A 17,591-nucleotide genomic window follows, 5' to 3' on the forward strand; every position below is an offset into this window, starting at 1 on the left:
ATTTTGGGCAGGCAGCAGGGCTGCGGCTCTGACAGATGAGGATACTGTACCAGAGCACAGCAGCACTTGTTGCTCTGAAGAACTACCGTAACAGGGACTGCTCCTCTGCTGCCTGCCTTTTCTTAATTCTTATTAATTTAATTGCCTGCAAACTTGTTTACTCCAGTGCTTTCGAGCTTTATCACTACAAGTGATGTTTTAACAGCTTTGTGGGAGCGGTTCACAAGGGAAACTCGCACGCCGGTGCAGTTGAAACCTCCTTTTGCCACTTAATATCAAGAGATCAGCTGGTAGCCTTGGGGGTGAAAAATGACAGACTCTATTGCTGCTAATGGGGAAGGAAAGGACCCTGAAATTGAGCTCTTTGTGAAGGTAAGTTGCGCTGTGAACTGGACACTGGTGTGACTCTCAGATCGGCTCAGCTTCTACTGAATAATCAAACTTTAATTTTGTGGCGCTGAGCGGAAGCGGTGCTGTGGCAGCCTGTTATCTCCTGCGCACACACTCACTCTGCTTTCTTCTTTGTGACATTAGAATTAGGTAATGTTGTGGAGGGAGAGTCAGGGTTCCTGTGTTTTATTGTTAATTCTCTCCTCCTGAGTTTGTTCTGTTATTCTTTGCCTGCTGCCTGCAATGTACTGTGTCCTAACTTTAGACTTGAGGCTGTAGGCTTCAGGTTTTGCTCTATGAAATCCTGACTTTCTTTTCCATTTTTGGGAAGATGGGGGGTACCAGGATTTGGTATCTCAGCAGAGGCTGTCAGGTCTGAAGTGCTGATGAACCATAAAACAATAAGGACTGAGATAAGCTGTCAGTCTTCTGATTATTTATTGCAATGCTTCCCTTTTTTTTCCCTAAACCAATAAAAACTTAATCAGTTTTTACTGTCAGTTTCCTCAGACTGAAGCTCATTCTGATTTTATAGAAGAGTAACTGAGAACAGAAAGCAATTTAATGAAAATATAGAAAAAAATACCATACCTTTTATGTGGTAGGGTTTCAGAATGTTTCAAGTTGTGTATGACTGTTGGTCTTGGGCTGTAAAAACCTTACCACTAAAATCAGTGGCACGGTTGAAACCTGTGACACATACAACCTTATTAATGGCAAACTTCATGCAAACTCAGTCTCAGTGAAGAGCTCAGATTTTTTGATGTTCAGAATGTTTTAAGGCCTCTACACACATTGAGGCTGAGATCCTCTATGCCCATGTAAAATCATGGAATGGCTTGGTTTGGAAGGGACCTCAAAGATCATCTTGTTCCAATCCTCTTGCCATGGGCAAGGGCATCTTCCACCAGACCAGGTTGCTTAAAATCTTGTCCAGTCTGGCCTGGAACACTTGCAGGTGTTTGGTCTCTCTGAGCCTAATCCATTCCTGTAAATCCATTGGATTATTATAAATATGTGGGAGTTACCTCAGACCCTTAGCAAACAGGGCCCTGAATGATTAGGAAAGCAAATTCCAACCCCTCCCTTCTGTCAAGATGAGAGTGTGTAATTGCTTTGTACTCCCTGATGGATATTTTGGGCTGTAAGTTGAAATGTCAGCCACATCCATGATGTGTATACACAGTCTCTTCACAAATCTTCCAAAACCAGTCAGTTCAGGTGCAGGTGCTGTGAGTGAGACTGCAGTGAGGTCTTTTTCCATAGCAAACAGATTTGACAAGAATTTCAGGTTCATAAGAGCCCCATACTTTTTACAGAGAGCTTAATGTAATAAAATGGACCAGCATGACTCCATACAACCAGACACCTCACCTCTTACAAGTTGTTTCTACCAAATTGTGTTTAATGGAGATGTTTATGGGCTAAAAAATAGTTTTGTGATGTTGTTTGGTACTCTGTCATGAGTCAAATGTGTGCTGGAATGGAAATATGCAGCTACTGATTTGTTTTAGTGCTTGCACTATTTCACTGAGGCTGACATGGATGTTTGTGATATGTGGTTCTTTGACTGCATCAGCTGTTGAAGTGAAGGTCATTGCTCAGATTCATTGTGTGAAGCTCTGGATCTATAAGATACTGGGGAAAATGAGCACTGCATTAAACCAAGCCATGCCATCACCTGAAGATTTATAGCTCCAGAAAGAACATTTTTAGTAATGTGACTTCCTGCATAATGCATGTTACAGAATTGCGTAGAGACTCACATAAAACTCAGAGCTGGAACAGAAGAATTAATTGGTATCTTCCTGGAGACTTTCCATTTAGGTTGAAAAATTGCAATTCTTGATGTTTTGGAAAGGTGCCATTAATTTAATTAAAAGTTTAAAAGGTTCTATAGTAAAGCATGTGACCAGAGTATTAAATTATACACCTCAGAAGTTCAAAAATAAAAAGAGAACATCCAAAGGAGAGACAAGCTGAAAAATAGGAGAATGTAAGAGAGTCATGAACAGGTGAAAACTTTTCTGGAGGATGATTGCAAAGAATAGAATATTGGTAAGGTAAACAGGAAGGCTGATCCAGGAGATACTCTGCAAAAGAAAAGAATTATTCTGCCAGTTTTAAGGCAGGAAAGAACAGAAAAGTGGGAACTTCTGGAGGACCATGAGATACTGGGACAAGTGGCAAATGTAAATATACTGGACCACACTTGAGGCAAGTTCTGTCAGCAGAGGATGTTAAGATCAATGAGCAATTCCTCATTTGAGTTTTATAGAGGTGATACTTCACCCAAGGAAAAGAGTTCTGTCCTGCATCCCTGAAGGAGCACACAGGAAAGGCAGCAACAAGTGAGAAAATGTAGGGCAGTAGATGTGGCCTGCTGGAAACTGTATCTTCCACAAGCCCAAAAAAACCAGAAAGGGCTGTTTTTCACCAGCCACAGTGTCCCCAATAAAAGCATTTTCTGTCTCAGGTTAAAAAAAGAAAGGTGTTACACAATTGCTCTATTTCCCTTTGGTGTTTGTCAAGCAGGAGCCAGGCAGACAAGCAGGGAGCAGGGCTGTAACCAAAAGAGCTGCTCTGTAACCTAATGCAGGCTGGCTCGGGAGCTCCTGGGCTGCACGGACGGGCTGGGCACCGCCAGGACACGGCTGAGCTGCTGTGGCAGGCACAGGTTGGGTGGTTATCACACCTATTTGTTATCATCCCCATTGATTTCACTTGTTTTCTAATGGTGCCCCAGCCTGCATCTGTGAGATATTTTTTTGTGAACAAGTGTTTGTTCTTGCAAGGTGTGTGTTTGAGAGCAAACCCCCCAAATCTGGGGCAGGACACAAGGAGAGAGCGATGGTGGGAGGATGAGCTCTGCCAGGGAGGTGGTGCTGCCTTGATCAGATGTGCAGCTTGTGTGAGCAGGCCTTTGCTAAGCACTGAAACTCTCCAGCAGCAATTCCCTCTCTAAACTTGTTTGGCAGGGAACTGGGGGAGGCTGCCACAGAGGAGGGTTTGATGCGTGGTGCTGTGAGACGTGGGGAAGGGAACCTCGGGAGGTCGTGCTGCTCTGTGCTGAACCCAGCTTGTTGTAACCCAGGCTGATTTCAGTCCTCTGTGTGCTGGAGAAGCAAAGTGCTTCTGTAAAAACAACAGTGACACCCTGATGGAAGGTATATTTAGCTTTTCCTGGCAATCTTGCACCTGTATGCATGAACATAATGGCAAAATTGAAATAGTGCTCTTATTACATGAAGTAATACAATTAAAACCCATGAGGGAGGACCCCAGGACTTTTGTGGCTTCTTTTTGTTTGCAGTGGAAACAGGTGTTTCGATGTGCATTCCTTGCCTTTCAGGATTAGAGTAGTACCTAATATCAAAAGTTAATTTGAAGGGAGATACATTGTACCCATGGAAAACAAAACATGATGCAAAGAGGACTGCATGCTCAGAATGCAGTCCAGAAAGCAAACAAACCCACAAGTGAGCCAAAGTAAATTTAATTTAAAAAAATCTTTCTGCTTTTGAAACATTCTATAACAAGATATATCTTAACCCATATTTCTGATAGACAAGAGATGGTGATATGGTGGTAGGAGAATGTGTGGTGAGCTGGCAGGCAGGTGCTTCTAGAAGGAGTCATTGCTGTGGCACTGATGGATTAATATTATGGGTATGTTCATTGGTGTCCTGGGCTGGACCCGAATCAGAGGGACCAGTCAGTCAAGGGAGGTGATTCTGCCCCTCTGCTCCACTCTTTTGAGACCCCACCTGCGCTGCTGCGTCCAGCTCTGGGTCCTCAGCACAAGGAAGATGTGAACCCACAGGAATGAGTCCAGAAGAGGCCACAAATGGGATCAGAGGGCTGGAACACCTCTGCTATGAAAACAGCTTGGAGAAGAGAAAGCTCCAGGAAAACCTTATAGAACCTTCCAGTACCTAAAGGGGATAGAGAGACACCTTCCACAAGGGCAAACAGGATAAAGGGGGATGGCTTTAAGCTAAAGGGGGCTAGGTTTATATTAGATTTTAGGAAGAAGTTCTGTATATAAGGGTGGTGAGGTCCTGGGACAGGCTGCCTGAAGTTGTGAATCCCTGACAGTGTTCAAGACCAGGCTGGCTGGAGCTCTGAGCAGCCTGGTATTGTAGAGGGTGTCCCTGCCCTTGGCAGGAGAGTTGGAATGACATCACCTTTAATGTCCCTTGCAACTTGAGCCATTCTAGGATTAGCTGAGCAAGAGCTTTTGCTTAAATGTGCAAGGCTTTACTTCTCAGTGTTCACCCACAGTCACACTGAGCACCCTTCTAGGAAATGTGAAGGTGCTGCAAGTGTAGAAATCAAAAGAGAACTCAGAGGCCTTGAACTTCCACAGTCTCTACTTCAGACATTTGACATGTCCCCATCTACAGCTGACTGGGCCTGTTAGGATTATGTCCAAAAGTGATGGCAAGATTTAGTACCAAGCTTACTGCTCTGAGTGAATGGGTCAGTCAGAGAGCCAGGACAGAGCGGTCACTCACAGCAGTGTGCTCCATCAAAACCCCAGGAGCTGCTGCTCTCAGGAAGGTGTTGCTGCCCTTCTTGTGGACACAGTTATCCCAGAAATTATCTCAGGGAGCAGCAAGCTGGGTGGGGTTTTGTTTTGGTTTTTTTTTGGTTTTTTTTTTTTTTTTTTTTTGTTTGTTTGGTTTTTTTTTTGTTGTTGTTGTTTTTTTTTTTTAAGTTACTTCTGCTTGAAAGGTGATTTCAAACCAGCCTTGGTTTGGATTTTGGTGAAGTGTTGTCACATAGCCTGAAAGGAAGATATAAAAAAAAGTGTTACACCTGTTACAAGCAATAGTTCCCCACTGTTAAGGCTTTTGTGGTTTTAATATGAGAGAGTCACTCTGATAAGAAAACTGATTTCAGTTTCAGAATTTCAGGGTTATCACAACCAGTACTGGCTTTGCAAACAGGGAAAGATAACTTGGTAGGAGCCTTTTAACCCTTTATAACAAGACAAGCTCTGCAGTGTGTTTGATTCACAGACTGCCCTCAAAAAGTTGGTTTTGCTCATGATTAGAAATCAGAATCAGAAATGGAGGGCTCTAAGTTAATGTCTGTTTCCTGAGAAATGTGGGTATTTCCTGAGCTCAGCTTGGCTTTCATACAAAATTATTCCTATGTTTAGCTAAACTTTCTAGATAAAAAGGAAATAACAAAGATAAAAAAAGCAGCACAAGGAAGAATAATGACACTGAAACATCTGGTCCGACCTGTCTGGTGCTCCAGGACTGACCATAACATTTTTTTGTTGCCAAGCCTTTCACATTTTGAAAAAGCTGCAACCACCCTACAAAGCAGATGTGTACAGTGTGTGCAGTCTCTGACACTTCAGCTGTCACCCTGGATGTGGTGGCAGCACAGGATTTACTGTGTATCTTGAATTTTTACATTTTGGAGCTGCCAAGCAAGTGTTGGGCACCATGGTTTGTGTCTCTTCAAACTGCTTTTGGTGAGGCAGTTCATGATCAGCAGCCTGAGTCTCCTCCTCCAGCATCCTGGCCTTGTGCTTTGCTATGAAGGTTACAAAATTTACAGGGTTTACCAGTAGCCTGGACACCAGGGAGGAAAATCATTTTACTAGGTTTGTTTAAACATCTGTAAAGGAGTTTTGAAAGTTCCATGCAGGGGGACTCAAGTATTTCAGTGTAGTGGTTCTGCTAAGATCTTGTCAAATCAGGAGTGACCAGAGTGACAAATCAGGAACAACCCCACTTCTGACCTGCTTAAATCAGGGAAATGCCATCTGGACTGCTCTTATTTTTGCTTCTCAGATTTTTTTTTTATTAAGCATTTTCAATAAAATAATTTAAAAATAGTCAAAGGAAAAGCATCCATCTTGGCAAGAATTATCTTTGCTTTAAAATTACATCTTAAAAAATAATTCAATAAATTGCCATTAAACCACCTAGCAAATGTTTTAAAATTACAAGTTGCTTGTTTTTCCTTGTGATGAAGAAAGACAATACTTTAAAGAAGCCTTAGCCTGAGTTATACAACCCAGCATCTCTGTGTCTGTGTGTCTGTTTTGTCTCTGAGCTTTTGGAGGTTTTGTTTTGCGTCAGGACAAGGGCCTCGTTGGTGGGAATATTAGAGACAGGCAGTAAATTGCTTAAGCAGGCCAAGTTTATAAAGTGACTTGGCAGGGATATATTCACTATCCCAGCCACCTTGAACTTGGTCTGGAATGTTGTTAGGATTGCCTGGGAAACTGGTTCTCAAGTTAAGAAGGGATTTCCAGCTGTGTGTCCTGCCTAAGTTCAGTCTCATCCTTAATTTATGGTTAAAGGTGAGTGATACCCTGATCTGCCATGGTTTGGGGGCTTTCCTCTAGAAACAGCTGTGACTACTTGCTTTTTATTAAACTTGATGGTATTGATATACATGTTACTTGTGATCAAAACATCTGATTAAAAGGAAACATATTTCAATGCTTTGTTGAATATGCATACTTTCTATAAATGGGATCCATTAGAATAAATAAGAATTCAGAAACATTCCACTTGGGTCATAGCCACAAAAGCAAGTCAGTTTTGTACTGCTGAGTTCAGTGGCAGCACAATTAGGCCTAAGTGTATTTGAGATCTTGTTTAAACTCCACTTGCTAGCTCCTTCCTTTCTTTTGGCTCTTTTGAGCCACACAGTCAGATTGGGTAAATCCTGTGTTTTAATTTAACCATTAAGAACTGGTGATACTCTTAATTATTATTGCTGGTACTTAGAATTAGCCCCCAGTGTGCCCTGGGTGCTCTATGTTTAGCTGCAGGTTGCTCTTTTTCCATCTCTAGCAGCTCCCATCCAGTCAGGCTCCCAGGTTGCTGTGCCGTGGTTCAGCAATGACAGTGAAGCTCCAGTGTCCTCAGGAAACTTTCATTGGCAATACATGGCTCTGCTGAGGCTAATCCAGTACAGCAAATGTCACTGGGATCGTTTGACATAACACCCCAAAAATACACAGGGACCCTTTCCAGGAGAGCAGCAGGAAGTACGTCTGCCCTGCTCCAGGGTTTCGTGTTGCTATCAAATCCTCCTGCCTGTTAAATAGGGTTTAATGGAAGGCTGTGTAAGGATTGTTTAGGAGAGCACATTGATCATCACAGCAACAGTATCATGTAGTTCTTGTGTGGCACATAATTCTTCAAAATGTGGCAGATATGAGCAAAATAATCCCAGCAGTGCTGCAGGGGTAACAGAAACATTATTTTGTTAGTAGTGTTTCCATTGTTCAGCAAGGAGCCCTGGTAGATTTTTCAAATCACTCCTTTTTAACAGAGTTAGGCAGATGTTAAAGGGCTGTGACTTTATGTGTTAGTTTTGTACATGAATAATAGAAGGTTTCAGTGATAAACTTTTTTATAAGCCAAGGTTGACTTAAAGTCAGGGAGAATCTGTTGGGATAAGGAAGGGTTTGGTTTTGTGCTGGATTCAGTCTATAAATCTTACATGATGTAGGAAATGAGAGCCAGTACCTGAAGTGCTGTAGCGGGTTCTTTGTAAGTAGCTTGGAGTGATTTGTTTGGCATAGTAAAATTTCATGTGGTAATTTCCTTATTCCTTTTCCTTCCTTGTCTCTTGTTCTCCCCATTTTTTTGCTCATCTGTGTTGCTGACATAAAGTAAAACTCATCTAGATGGGGTAGCAGGAGTATATATGTACATCTGGAGCTATGAGTTTAAAAAATCTGGTTTTTGTATATCTGAGGAATTTAATCAGCATCATGTATTCCTGGCATGATTTTTATATTAAACTTAAGAGTTGGAAATTATTACACTGGAACAGTAGTAATTCAAAGTGTATCCAGCTGTGTTTTGCAGTTCCAAAGCCAGTAATTTTATCTCATAATACCTAAGGGTAGAACTTGATCTAACTGATTGCATTTACAACGTGTCATTGCTGTTTGTTGCATAACTTGATTGCCACTACACACATAAATGTAGAATGATGAGTTGATAGGACTTTCTTCTCTGACTCTCTTAAATTTAAAGATTCTTTATAAATGAGTATTATTGAGAGTCTCAAGAATAATTTTATTACTTATTTTTTGAAGTGTTTATGATTTCACTCTTTGGTGTATATCTATATTTTAATAATGGTGGTGTTCACTGGCTGAAGTCATCTTCCATGATTTAACACGTGTTCTTCTTTGATTCAGTGACTCTGATGCACCACAGAAATGGTCATGGGTACAGTGTCATGAGAGATGTGCTCAGAAAAGAGATTTGATCACAAATCCCCCTGAGATGCAGTTCTCTAACACACCTTAGCAAAGCTTTGCCATGTTAAAATGGCCCCAGTGTTGTCAAAATCCAAATCAACTTCTTTTTTTTACTTTCCAGTCTATGAACAAATGAGCACTTCAGCACTTTATCTTAATAGAAAGCAACAGCACAGCTCCCATCATTCAAGCCCTCTGATTTTTATTATTTTTCTAATCAAACTGTGAAAAGGTCTCGCAATGTGAATTTTACATGCTAAGCTCAGTAATATTTCCAGGTTTTGACCCAAATTCTTCACAGGACTTCTTTACTTTTGTGCTTTTCTGCCTCCTTCAGTGACCCAAAGCGAGTGTTTCAGGCTCTCCTCACCTTGATAAAATGCTGATACCAGTCCTTCTTTTGTGCCAAGTTTGTGCACATGTGTTGCATCTTCTCTGCTTTTCCTGCTTGTTCTCACATACAAACAGACTCCTAAATTTATACCAGTCTTGTAGTCCTCATGATTTCTGTGTTGGTCCCCAAATCAGCTGGTTACTTCTTAAGAGATGTTGTGTATCTGGAACTCAAGGCTTCTCCAATTTTTTCCCCTGTGCACCTGATTTCCAAAAGACATTAAAATAACTCCTTTTTATGTATTTCTGCCAACCCTTCATAAAACTGAAATAAAGCACTAATTGGAATGCATTTCAGGAGGGCTGTGTTGTATTAATGCATCTGTGGGACAGTAGGAGTTGAAACTGCTCCTGCTGTAGCTACTCTGGTGTAAGGACATTCTATTAAGGAGGATAAAGGTGTTCAGGTAGTGACAATTTGCTCTTCTAAATCCTCATCTTGATAGATGCTAATTTTGTGTGCAGTGCAGATGACAGAAGCCCATGGCATTCACCTCTATGTGCTTGCTGCAAAAGGTAATTAAAATGCTCAAGGCCTAATATTCAAGGCTGAAACTGATTTTCATTTACTTTAAAATCTATAAAACTTGCAAGGATATTATATGGGAGTAGTAAATTTCCCCCCCTCCCCCCTTAATTATGTAAATCCTGCTGTAAAGAAGTCATTTCTTAACCATTTCTGTTGCTTCTGTTGCATTTCATAGAATCCTAGAATGGTTTGAGCTGGAAGGGACCTTAAAGATCATGTAATTCCTTCTCCCCTGCCCTGGGCAAGGACACCTTCTACAATACCAGGTTGCTCACAGCCTCATCCAGCCTAACCTTTAATACTTTCAGAAATGAAGCATCCACAACTTCTCTGGCCATTTTTTTTTTCCTTCTGGTCTAAGAAAAACATCTGACTCAGGTCACTGTTCACCAATATCTCAGGTGTTAAAACCTGTTCATGATGCTGGGAATGGAATTTATGCACAGAGGAAATTTGCTCGATTTAGGTGTGGCTTTATTTTCTGTTTCATTTAACCAAGAAGATGCCAAAGGAGACATAATATTTTTTATAACTTCTGCTGTTGGTAAGGACATACATGTAATGCTCTACTTCTTGGAGAAGGGCTCATCACCTCCAAAGTGACTGTGCTGCTGCAGGCCTACAGTGAGTTCAAAGTATGAGGAGCTGATCCTTGTGTTCTCCATCTCAGAAATCTGACAGCTGAGTTCAACAACTGTCTCTATTGAGAAAAGACTGTTTAGCATCAGTTTTAAATGTTTAGAAGATGGATTTTTTTTTTTGTGAGTGTTAGATTTTGTTTTTTTAATTCTTGATAGTAAAACACAGGGTGATACTAGCAATTCTCCAAACTTCCTAGGTGTTGATAGCAATTAAGCATCCTTAGATCCCAGTTCTGCAAAGGAGGCTGTGCAGGCTGCTCTGTGCTTTGGCACCCACCTCTGTGCATGACTCTCTTTGCAAAACCCATTCCCTGAGGTAAAAAATAAACCCAGATGCCTTTTTATAGCATTTCCAAAGCATTGTACAGTACTGGTCAGTACTTTACAGGTGCAGAAGCTGAGAAGCCATCACTTTGTGCAAGGAGGGCCAGCAGGAACTTCATCTTGGTCCTGTGCTCTGCCCTTTAGGCAATAGCTCTTGTGTCCTTTGGGTTTTGTTCAGCACTTAGCATGGCTGATTCAGTGTTCCTGATTCAGGCTCAGTAACTCACAGTGAATAGCCCAATAACAAACACACAAATCATACTAATCACAGCTATGCATTTTTACTTTCTCTTTTTACCACTGCTGTTAGTAGGGAGGGGTCAAGGTTGAGATTATCTTTTGACTGGGTATTTTAAATAACACAGAGCTTATGTGTGGTAGGACATTGGAAAAGAAGTCGAGAAGAATAATTTTAAGGTTAAATATTGCTTAAGATTGCCATCCTGAAGGCAGCCTTTCTCCTTTAATTAAAAGAGCAAGCATCACTTGACTGCAATATTAAATGTATCTGTGGGGTCTTTTTAGTACAATGGTAAGAGGTGTAACAAGACAGAGAATCACAGAATGGTTTGAGTTGGAATGGGCGTACAGACTGTCTGTTTCTCATCCCTCTGCCATGGGCAGGGACACCTTCCACTAGGCCAGGTTGCTCCAAGCCCCATCCAACCTGGCCTTGATCCCTTCCAGGGATGGGGAATTCACAACTTCTCTGTGCAACACATTAATAGTTAAGGTCAAATGTAATGTCAGAGTAGGAGTAGGCTTAATAGTAATTGTAAAGGTGATTACCTGTTGGAATGAGCCACCAAAGAAGCCATGCCCTGTCTGCCTCTGGTTCAGACCAAGACTAGATATGCTGTAATGAAGCACACATAGCAAGGGACAAGAAAGGAATAAACACATCAGAAAATCTGGAAACCAGCAGGGCATTGCTATGGAGCAGGTCTTGACAAAACAGAACAGGGCTTGGTTGAGGCACAGAAAGAATCTTTGCTTTCTGTGTCTCTGAATGGCAGCACAAATTTGGTTGAGGCTAGTCTGACAGAAATGATGCTGAGAGGCTGCTTACGTGTCCTGGGTGTGATAACGGAATATGATTAATTCAAGTGCTGGTTAAATATGGAATTGCTTATCTTATGTGCTTATCAAACCTGGTTATGCCAGACTTTGGAAGGGCCTCCAAAGGCTGAGCTGATGATTGCTGCGCCAGTACAGGTCAGACCTTGAAGATGAGATGAGGAAGAGCTAAACTGGGAGATAGAAGAGTGGAATGCCCTTTCTGTCTGTCATTGCCTAAGTCATGCCACAGCCCTGTGCCTTGGCTTCATTCCCTGTGTTCACTCCCAACATCCATTTTCATATCTGTGTAGTCCAGGAGCATGTCCAGGTAAAATTTCCCCTCTTTTCCCTTTACACAGATGAGTGACTGTAAAGGCTACCCAATCATTGTGGATTAACTCCTGACAAAATACTGAATTAATTTTCAGGTTGGGCTGGTATCTGAATGGCTGGCTCTGTATGGATTGCCAAGCTTGTCCTCTTCATGACATTTTAACACCCAAATAAACACCCTGAACCTTGACATCCAGGGCATGTAGCTATTGTTGTTCTGCCTGCTGGTGCGTGCCTGTACCTGTGTATTGTCCCAAACAAGTGGAAATCAGAGAAACCAGCCCTGATGGATCATTGCTATTGTTGCTGGTGTTTTTCTAGATTGTGCCTCAATTTGTGTGGGTCAACAGGCACGTTGTGTTCCTGCTTTCCTTTTGCTTTTAGCTGCTGAACGGGCAACTTCAAACAGATGCAAATGCATATCATGGGGGAAATTATTTTCTTTCACTGCCCTGTGTTTTGTGATGAGCCATTGCTGCTGATTCAGTGTGCAACTGGAGACCTGTTTTGCTTGTTTATTTTATTTGTAGTATTTTTTTAAAAAGCTCTTCCTGAATGAAGAGGGGTTGAATCATGGAATATTCTTGCAGGTTCTAGGTTCTCTCAGAATGGCAGTTTCAGTTGTTTTTCTGTGCTTAGTTCTTTCCAATGCCCAGACATGCCAAGAGGATTCAGTGCAGCAATGCCCTTAACTATTAAGTCTATTTTCAGTCTTCCATTAGAATTTGGTTCATTTTAATTCACTTTTCATTCTGAGTGTTAACTCACCCATGCAGTTTGGCAAGGAATTCTATTTTGTCCCTTCTTGTACCGAGATGTGCTAAATTTGAATTTTTGTTTTTGTTTTCTTTTTTATAGCAATATCTCTGAGTCTCACAGTTTAGCTCTAGATGCAGTCCTAGGACTGGGTCTTGCTTGAGGTTCAAAAATGATGTTTCCTCTGCATTAAACATTCTGTACTCAGCTTGGTCCAAGACAGAGCCACAAGGAGCTCCTCAGAGTGCACAAATGTGATCTTCTATTACATGCTTCAATTCCATACTTACAAATCTTCCATTACATCTTTCTCTAAACACTCCATGAGTCTTCCTGCTATTCAGTCTCTACTAAAGGCAGGTGAACATGGATGTGGGAAGCCTTGTTTCAGAGTGGGAAGCATCCCCTGCCCATCCTTGGCACCAGCAGCCCTGTGACCTGTGCTTGTGGGAACACCTCGTTCTCTGGCTGAGCAGAGTCTCTGCTCGATGCCCTCGTGATTCAGAGTTTATCTCAAAACAGATGATTCAACAATAATAATATATCTTAGAAATGCTGACTGTAGACAGCTCCTCATGTCCAGCCTTGAAGAGCTGGGGAAGGATGTGGCCAAGATGGGAGCCATGAAGAAGTTATGTAACTTTTATAGAAAGCTATATATACTTTTATGAAGTTATATAAATATTATAATCTTTATAAAGTTATAATTAGTCCCATGACGTCTCTTTCACTCTGGGCACCAAGGATTAATAATTTTTAACTTACTAAAATTATTTGAATATTTATTTAACATTTATTTTAAGCCATATGCAGGATCTTTGAAAGTGAGTGCAGCATTAGTACTAATCACCTTGTGCCATTCTGTCAGAAAAAGAGATTTTGTACTAACAGATGTTTAGCTCTGCATTGGAAGTGTGAAATTATAGGATTTCTCTTACTTGTTATTTTTTGAAGACCACCCATGTGTGCTTGACATTTTACAATAATAGGGGGAAAAAAGTCTCCATTTTAGACAAAATTTTAAGTAAAGATTAAAAAAAATAGCTTATTTTTCAGATCTTATTCAGGTATTTGAGGGAATTAGGCCCAGCTGTACACAAATGTATAGAAAATGTTCAGAAATTCTCTTGCCAAATCCTGGTTTCTCAATTACCTGATTAACCTGGATTGTCTCCAGAGAAGGTGGCACCTTCTTGTGAACTTAACAATAAATGGATGAGGAGATTTAGAGAGCATGACCCTTGTGTCACACTCCATTTCCACCATATCAAAAAGGATTTGTTTGATTTGAATAAAGCAGCTGGGTACCAATGGCAGAGAAGCAGAGTGGAGAGCCAGAGGAAGGGATGGGAGCTGGGGACAGATCCTTGGCTGCTGTCACCAAATCAGGGGTGAAGCCAGGGAGTGGGGAATAGGGCTGAAAGGTGAGGGGCATAAAATGAAATAAAATCAACAAGGTGATTATTTTCTTGGGGGGGAAGAGTGCAAGCAAGAGACATTTTGGGAAGAAGGCTACTGATTGCTTCTGAGGAAGCTGTGGGAGGAAAGAACAGGCTGGAGAAGAGTTCTGCTGTTCAGCCACGCTGGAGTCACTGCTGGGCCTTTTGGAGGGTGCTCCACTTGCAGCATGGGGAACTTGGGAGTGATAAGAATAAAAAAAAATATTATATTTGGAATTAACAGCCTCATCAAGGATCCCAGAAAGAAAAGGACAGACAGTAAGAGGGGATGAGGTGCTTAGGAAAGTGCAGTTGATTATTTTGATGAATAGCATTGAATTAAACTTAATTAAGCTTTGGTTTTGGGTTTGGTTGGTTTTGTTTTTCATGCTGTACAACAGGTTAAAATGAAATCAGAGGAAATTCACTCTCAGCATCAGATAAAAATTTGTTTTGAGAAAATTATCAAAACTGTTTCTATTTAAAGCATTTCAAACTGGCTCAAACATTACAGACAAAGGAATGTAAGAAATCATCCTGCACTGGGATACTGAGCAAACAAGAAATGTGTTCCAGACTTCTCTCTTTGATCTGTTCTTTTCTGTTTACAATATTTATCATGCATTAAATTCAGAAGCCCATTGTGCAAAAAAATATTTGTAAATTCTACTTTTACACACTTATTCAGAATTTCTCAGTAGCTTTTGGAAAGCACCACTGTTTCTTTTCTCCATCATTTGATACTGAACACACACATTGTTTTGCTTTTAGGTGGATCCCAAGGAACGTTTACTTGCTGTTTGTCTGTATATCTTAGACTCTTGCTTTCACTGCAGGTATTTCTACTTACAAACTCAGAACTTGCTCTCTGTTTCTTGTTTAAGGAAATATTCAGGTGGAATGGCATCAGAAAAGACTGCCTTGTAGTCCGACACCCCTCTAATGGCTAAATATGACTGCATGTCTGTGTAGATGATCAGATAAACACAGTACAGTAAAGGATAAATACAGTAAGGAACAAAATATGAAAAGTAAAAAAAACATCCCCTCGATACTGAACTCTGTAATTATTTCTCTGTGAGTAGCTGGAAACCAGAATATTATTTATAAGGCATTTTTATTCTTAGGGCATTAAGGCTTGGCCCAAATACCAGTAATATTGTATTGACAATTAGTTTATTGGAGTGATTGTGGGTTGTGCTTGGAAGTCACACGTGGTGCAAACATCAAACCAAAGCCTGCTTTGGTTCTGTGGTTTGCTGGTCCTTGGCAGCACAGTTTGATGTGCTTTCAGGGGAAGTCAGAAACCCCCATCACATCTCAGGATGGAGCTTCCCCCTGCCCTCTGCAGGGCTGTGAACTTTGGAGATGCAAAAGGAGAGAGGAAGGTCTGGTCCTGCCCACTCTGGGACATCTCCTGTGGATGGCCAATTGCTCTTTTAACCCATTCAGTATTTTTATGATGTTAATAAGGTACAAAACAAGACCCGCCAGGACACTTTATGGGATCAGCTGGTATGGTAAATGCCCTTATCAGCAACACCCAGCATCCAGACCTTTATTTGCAGTGCCTGCAAGTGACTCTCTTTCCTAAGACTGCAAATAAAGTCATGGAATTTCAATAAATAATTCAGCCCTGGATCTTATTTCAGGTTCAGCATTGACTTTCAGCACCTGGCTGCTGTTATTATTTGTTAGTCTGATATGCTGCTTAGAGGCATGGAAATTTGGCTACTATTCACCAACATTTGCAGAATATGCTGTGTGGCCAGATTACTACCCCTAGCTCAGAGATTTTTAACAGACATCCAAATTCCAGATGTGCCAGATTTAATTCTTACAAGAAAAAAATGCATGGAGGATTCTGGTACTGTAATGGGAGCTCTGCACAGATCCTGTTGTTGAGAAACACCTGATTTGCACCTGATCTCCACTAGAAACAGGAATAATTTGGCTAGAATTTGCATTGCCTATGACGCCTTTTGGCACTGATCTCTCATTTTATTTTCAGCAGCTTCCCCAAGGGGAAATGATTTTTTTTGGTATCTAATTATCTCTCAGGATATAGAATCATCAATATCTGAAAGTAATAAAATTGGTGCTTTGTGAATAGCTAGATGAGAGTTATTCACAAATTCTTTCTTCAGAGCACTCGTGGTTTTAATCATTTATTAGGAAGAAACTAGTGAATCCAAAGTATGACTCTGCTTTCACTGAAGTCAGTGGAAAATGTAGTGGGAATATTTAGTGTGAGTACTGACTGTTATGGAATTAGATAAGGTACATTATCACTGAATCATAGAATTTTATGAGTTGGAAGGGACATTTTAAAGGTCATCTAGTTTGATTCTCCTCCAGTAATCAGGAACATCTTTAACTCGCTCAGTTTGCTGAGAGCCTTGTCCAGCCTGACCTTGAACGTTTCCAGGGATGGAGCATCCACCACTGGCTCCATTAGGATATAACCCATCAATGGATGTGGCACCTAAAAGCAAAAACCCCAACAAGATCCCGCAGGCTTGAGCTTCCAAAATGAAGGAGCTGCATTATGGATATGCGGAGCTGAACAGGCACTGGTATCAAAATCTTGCAGGACAGGATCCTTCCAGTGTGTGAAGGGAGCCAACAGGAAAGATGGAGAGAAAATATTTACAAGAGTCTGGAGTAACAGGACAAGGGGAAATGGCATCAAACTGAAAGAGAGCAGGTTTGGATTGGATATAAGGAAGAAATTCTTCCCAGTGAGGGTGGTGAAGCCCTGGCACAGGGTGCTCAGAGAAGCTGTGGCTGCCCCATCCCTGGAAGTGTCCCAAGGCCAGGGTGGGTGGGACTTGGAGCAACCTGGGATGGGGGAAGGTGTCCCTGCCCATGGCAGGGGGGTGGTAATAGATGATCTTTAACATCCCTTCCAACCCAAACCACTATGATTCTAAGTTTATTTATCTTAATAAAAGGGATTTGTGACTTTCTTGTTCAAAGCCCTTACTTCTTCCTGTGAGATACACCATTGTATCCAAAGAAACCAACAGTAGCTGATGCTTCAGCATCTTTCTTGAATTTTACTAAAATTGTGAGAATTTTCCAAATACTGCTGTGTCCTGAATCCCCAGATCCTGTCACTAAAGTTCCTTCCAGTTCTTGAACCCACGTGCATAAATGCAACTGATAGATAAGAAAAAGATTGCATGTATAACTGATGGGACAGGTTAGGTACCTTTTGGAAAACCGCAGAAAAGGGATGTTGGCTTCCTTGGGAGCGGGAGCTGCTCCCTGCAATGCAAACAGGCAACGCTAGAGGGGATTTTACTACCACTCTATGTGAGGCCTGTGCCTCTCCCAAAAACCCTTCCAAGACATACGTTATGGTTCAGCCACAAAATGTTGGCGACAGGCTGAGCAAAATCTATGTTTGTATGATGCAAAAGGTCAGGAAAGATTATGATAATTGTTCCCTCTGGCCATGAAACCTCTGA

The 17,591-nt window shown here is 41.3% G+C and overlaps 1 protein-coding gene across 2 annotated transcripts in view; it reads left to right on the forward strand.

Annotated features, from left to right (window-relative positions):
• The window catches only part of CLIC5 (chloride intracellular channel 5), a 68,753-nt gene that overhangs the window by 18,534 nt on the left and 32,628 nt on the right, over positions 1-17,591 (forward strand). The window contains exon 1 of one of the 2 annotated variants that reach the window (XM_063153125.1): positions 3-372. The exons of the other annotated variant lie outside the window; for it this stretch is intronic. Within the exon in view, the coding sequence (XP_063009195.1) occupies positions 310-372 (63 nt within the window). The 5' untranslated portion in view covers positions 3-309. Of the gene's footprint in view, positions 1-2; positions 373-17,591 lie in introns of those variants that run through there. 2 annotated transcript variants of the gene reach the window in all.

The sequence above is a fragment of the Melospiza melodia genome, chromosome 3, assembly GCF_035770615.1.
Source record: "Melospiza melodia melodia isolate bMelMel2 chromosome 3, bMelMel2.pri, whole genome shotgun sequence".
NCBI classification, from domain to species: Eukaryota; Metazoa; Chordata; class Aves; order Passeriformes; family Passerellidae; genus Melospiza; species Melospiza melodia.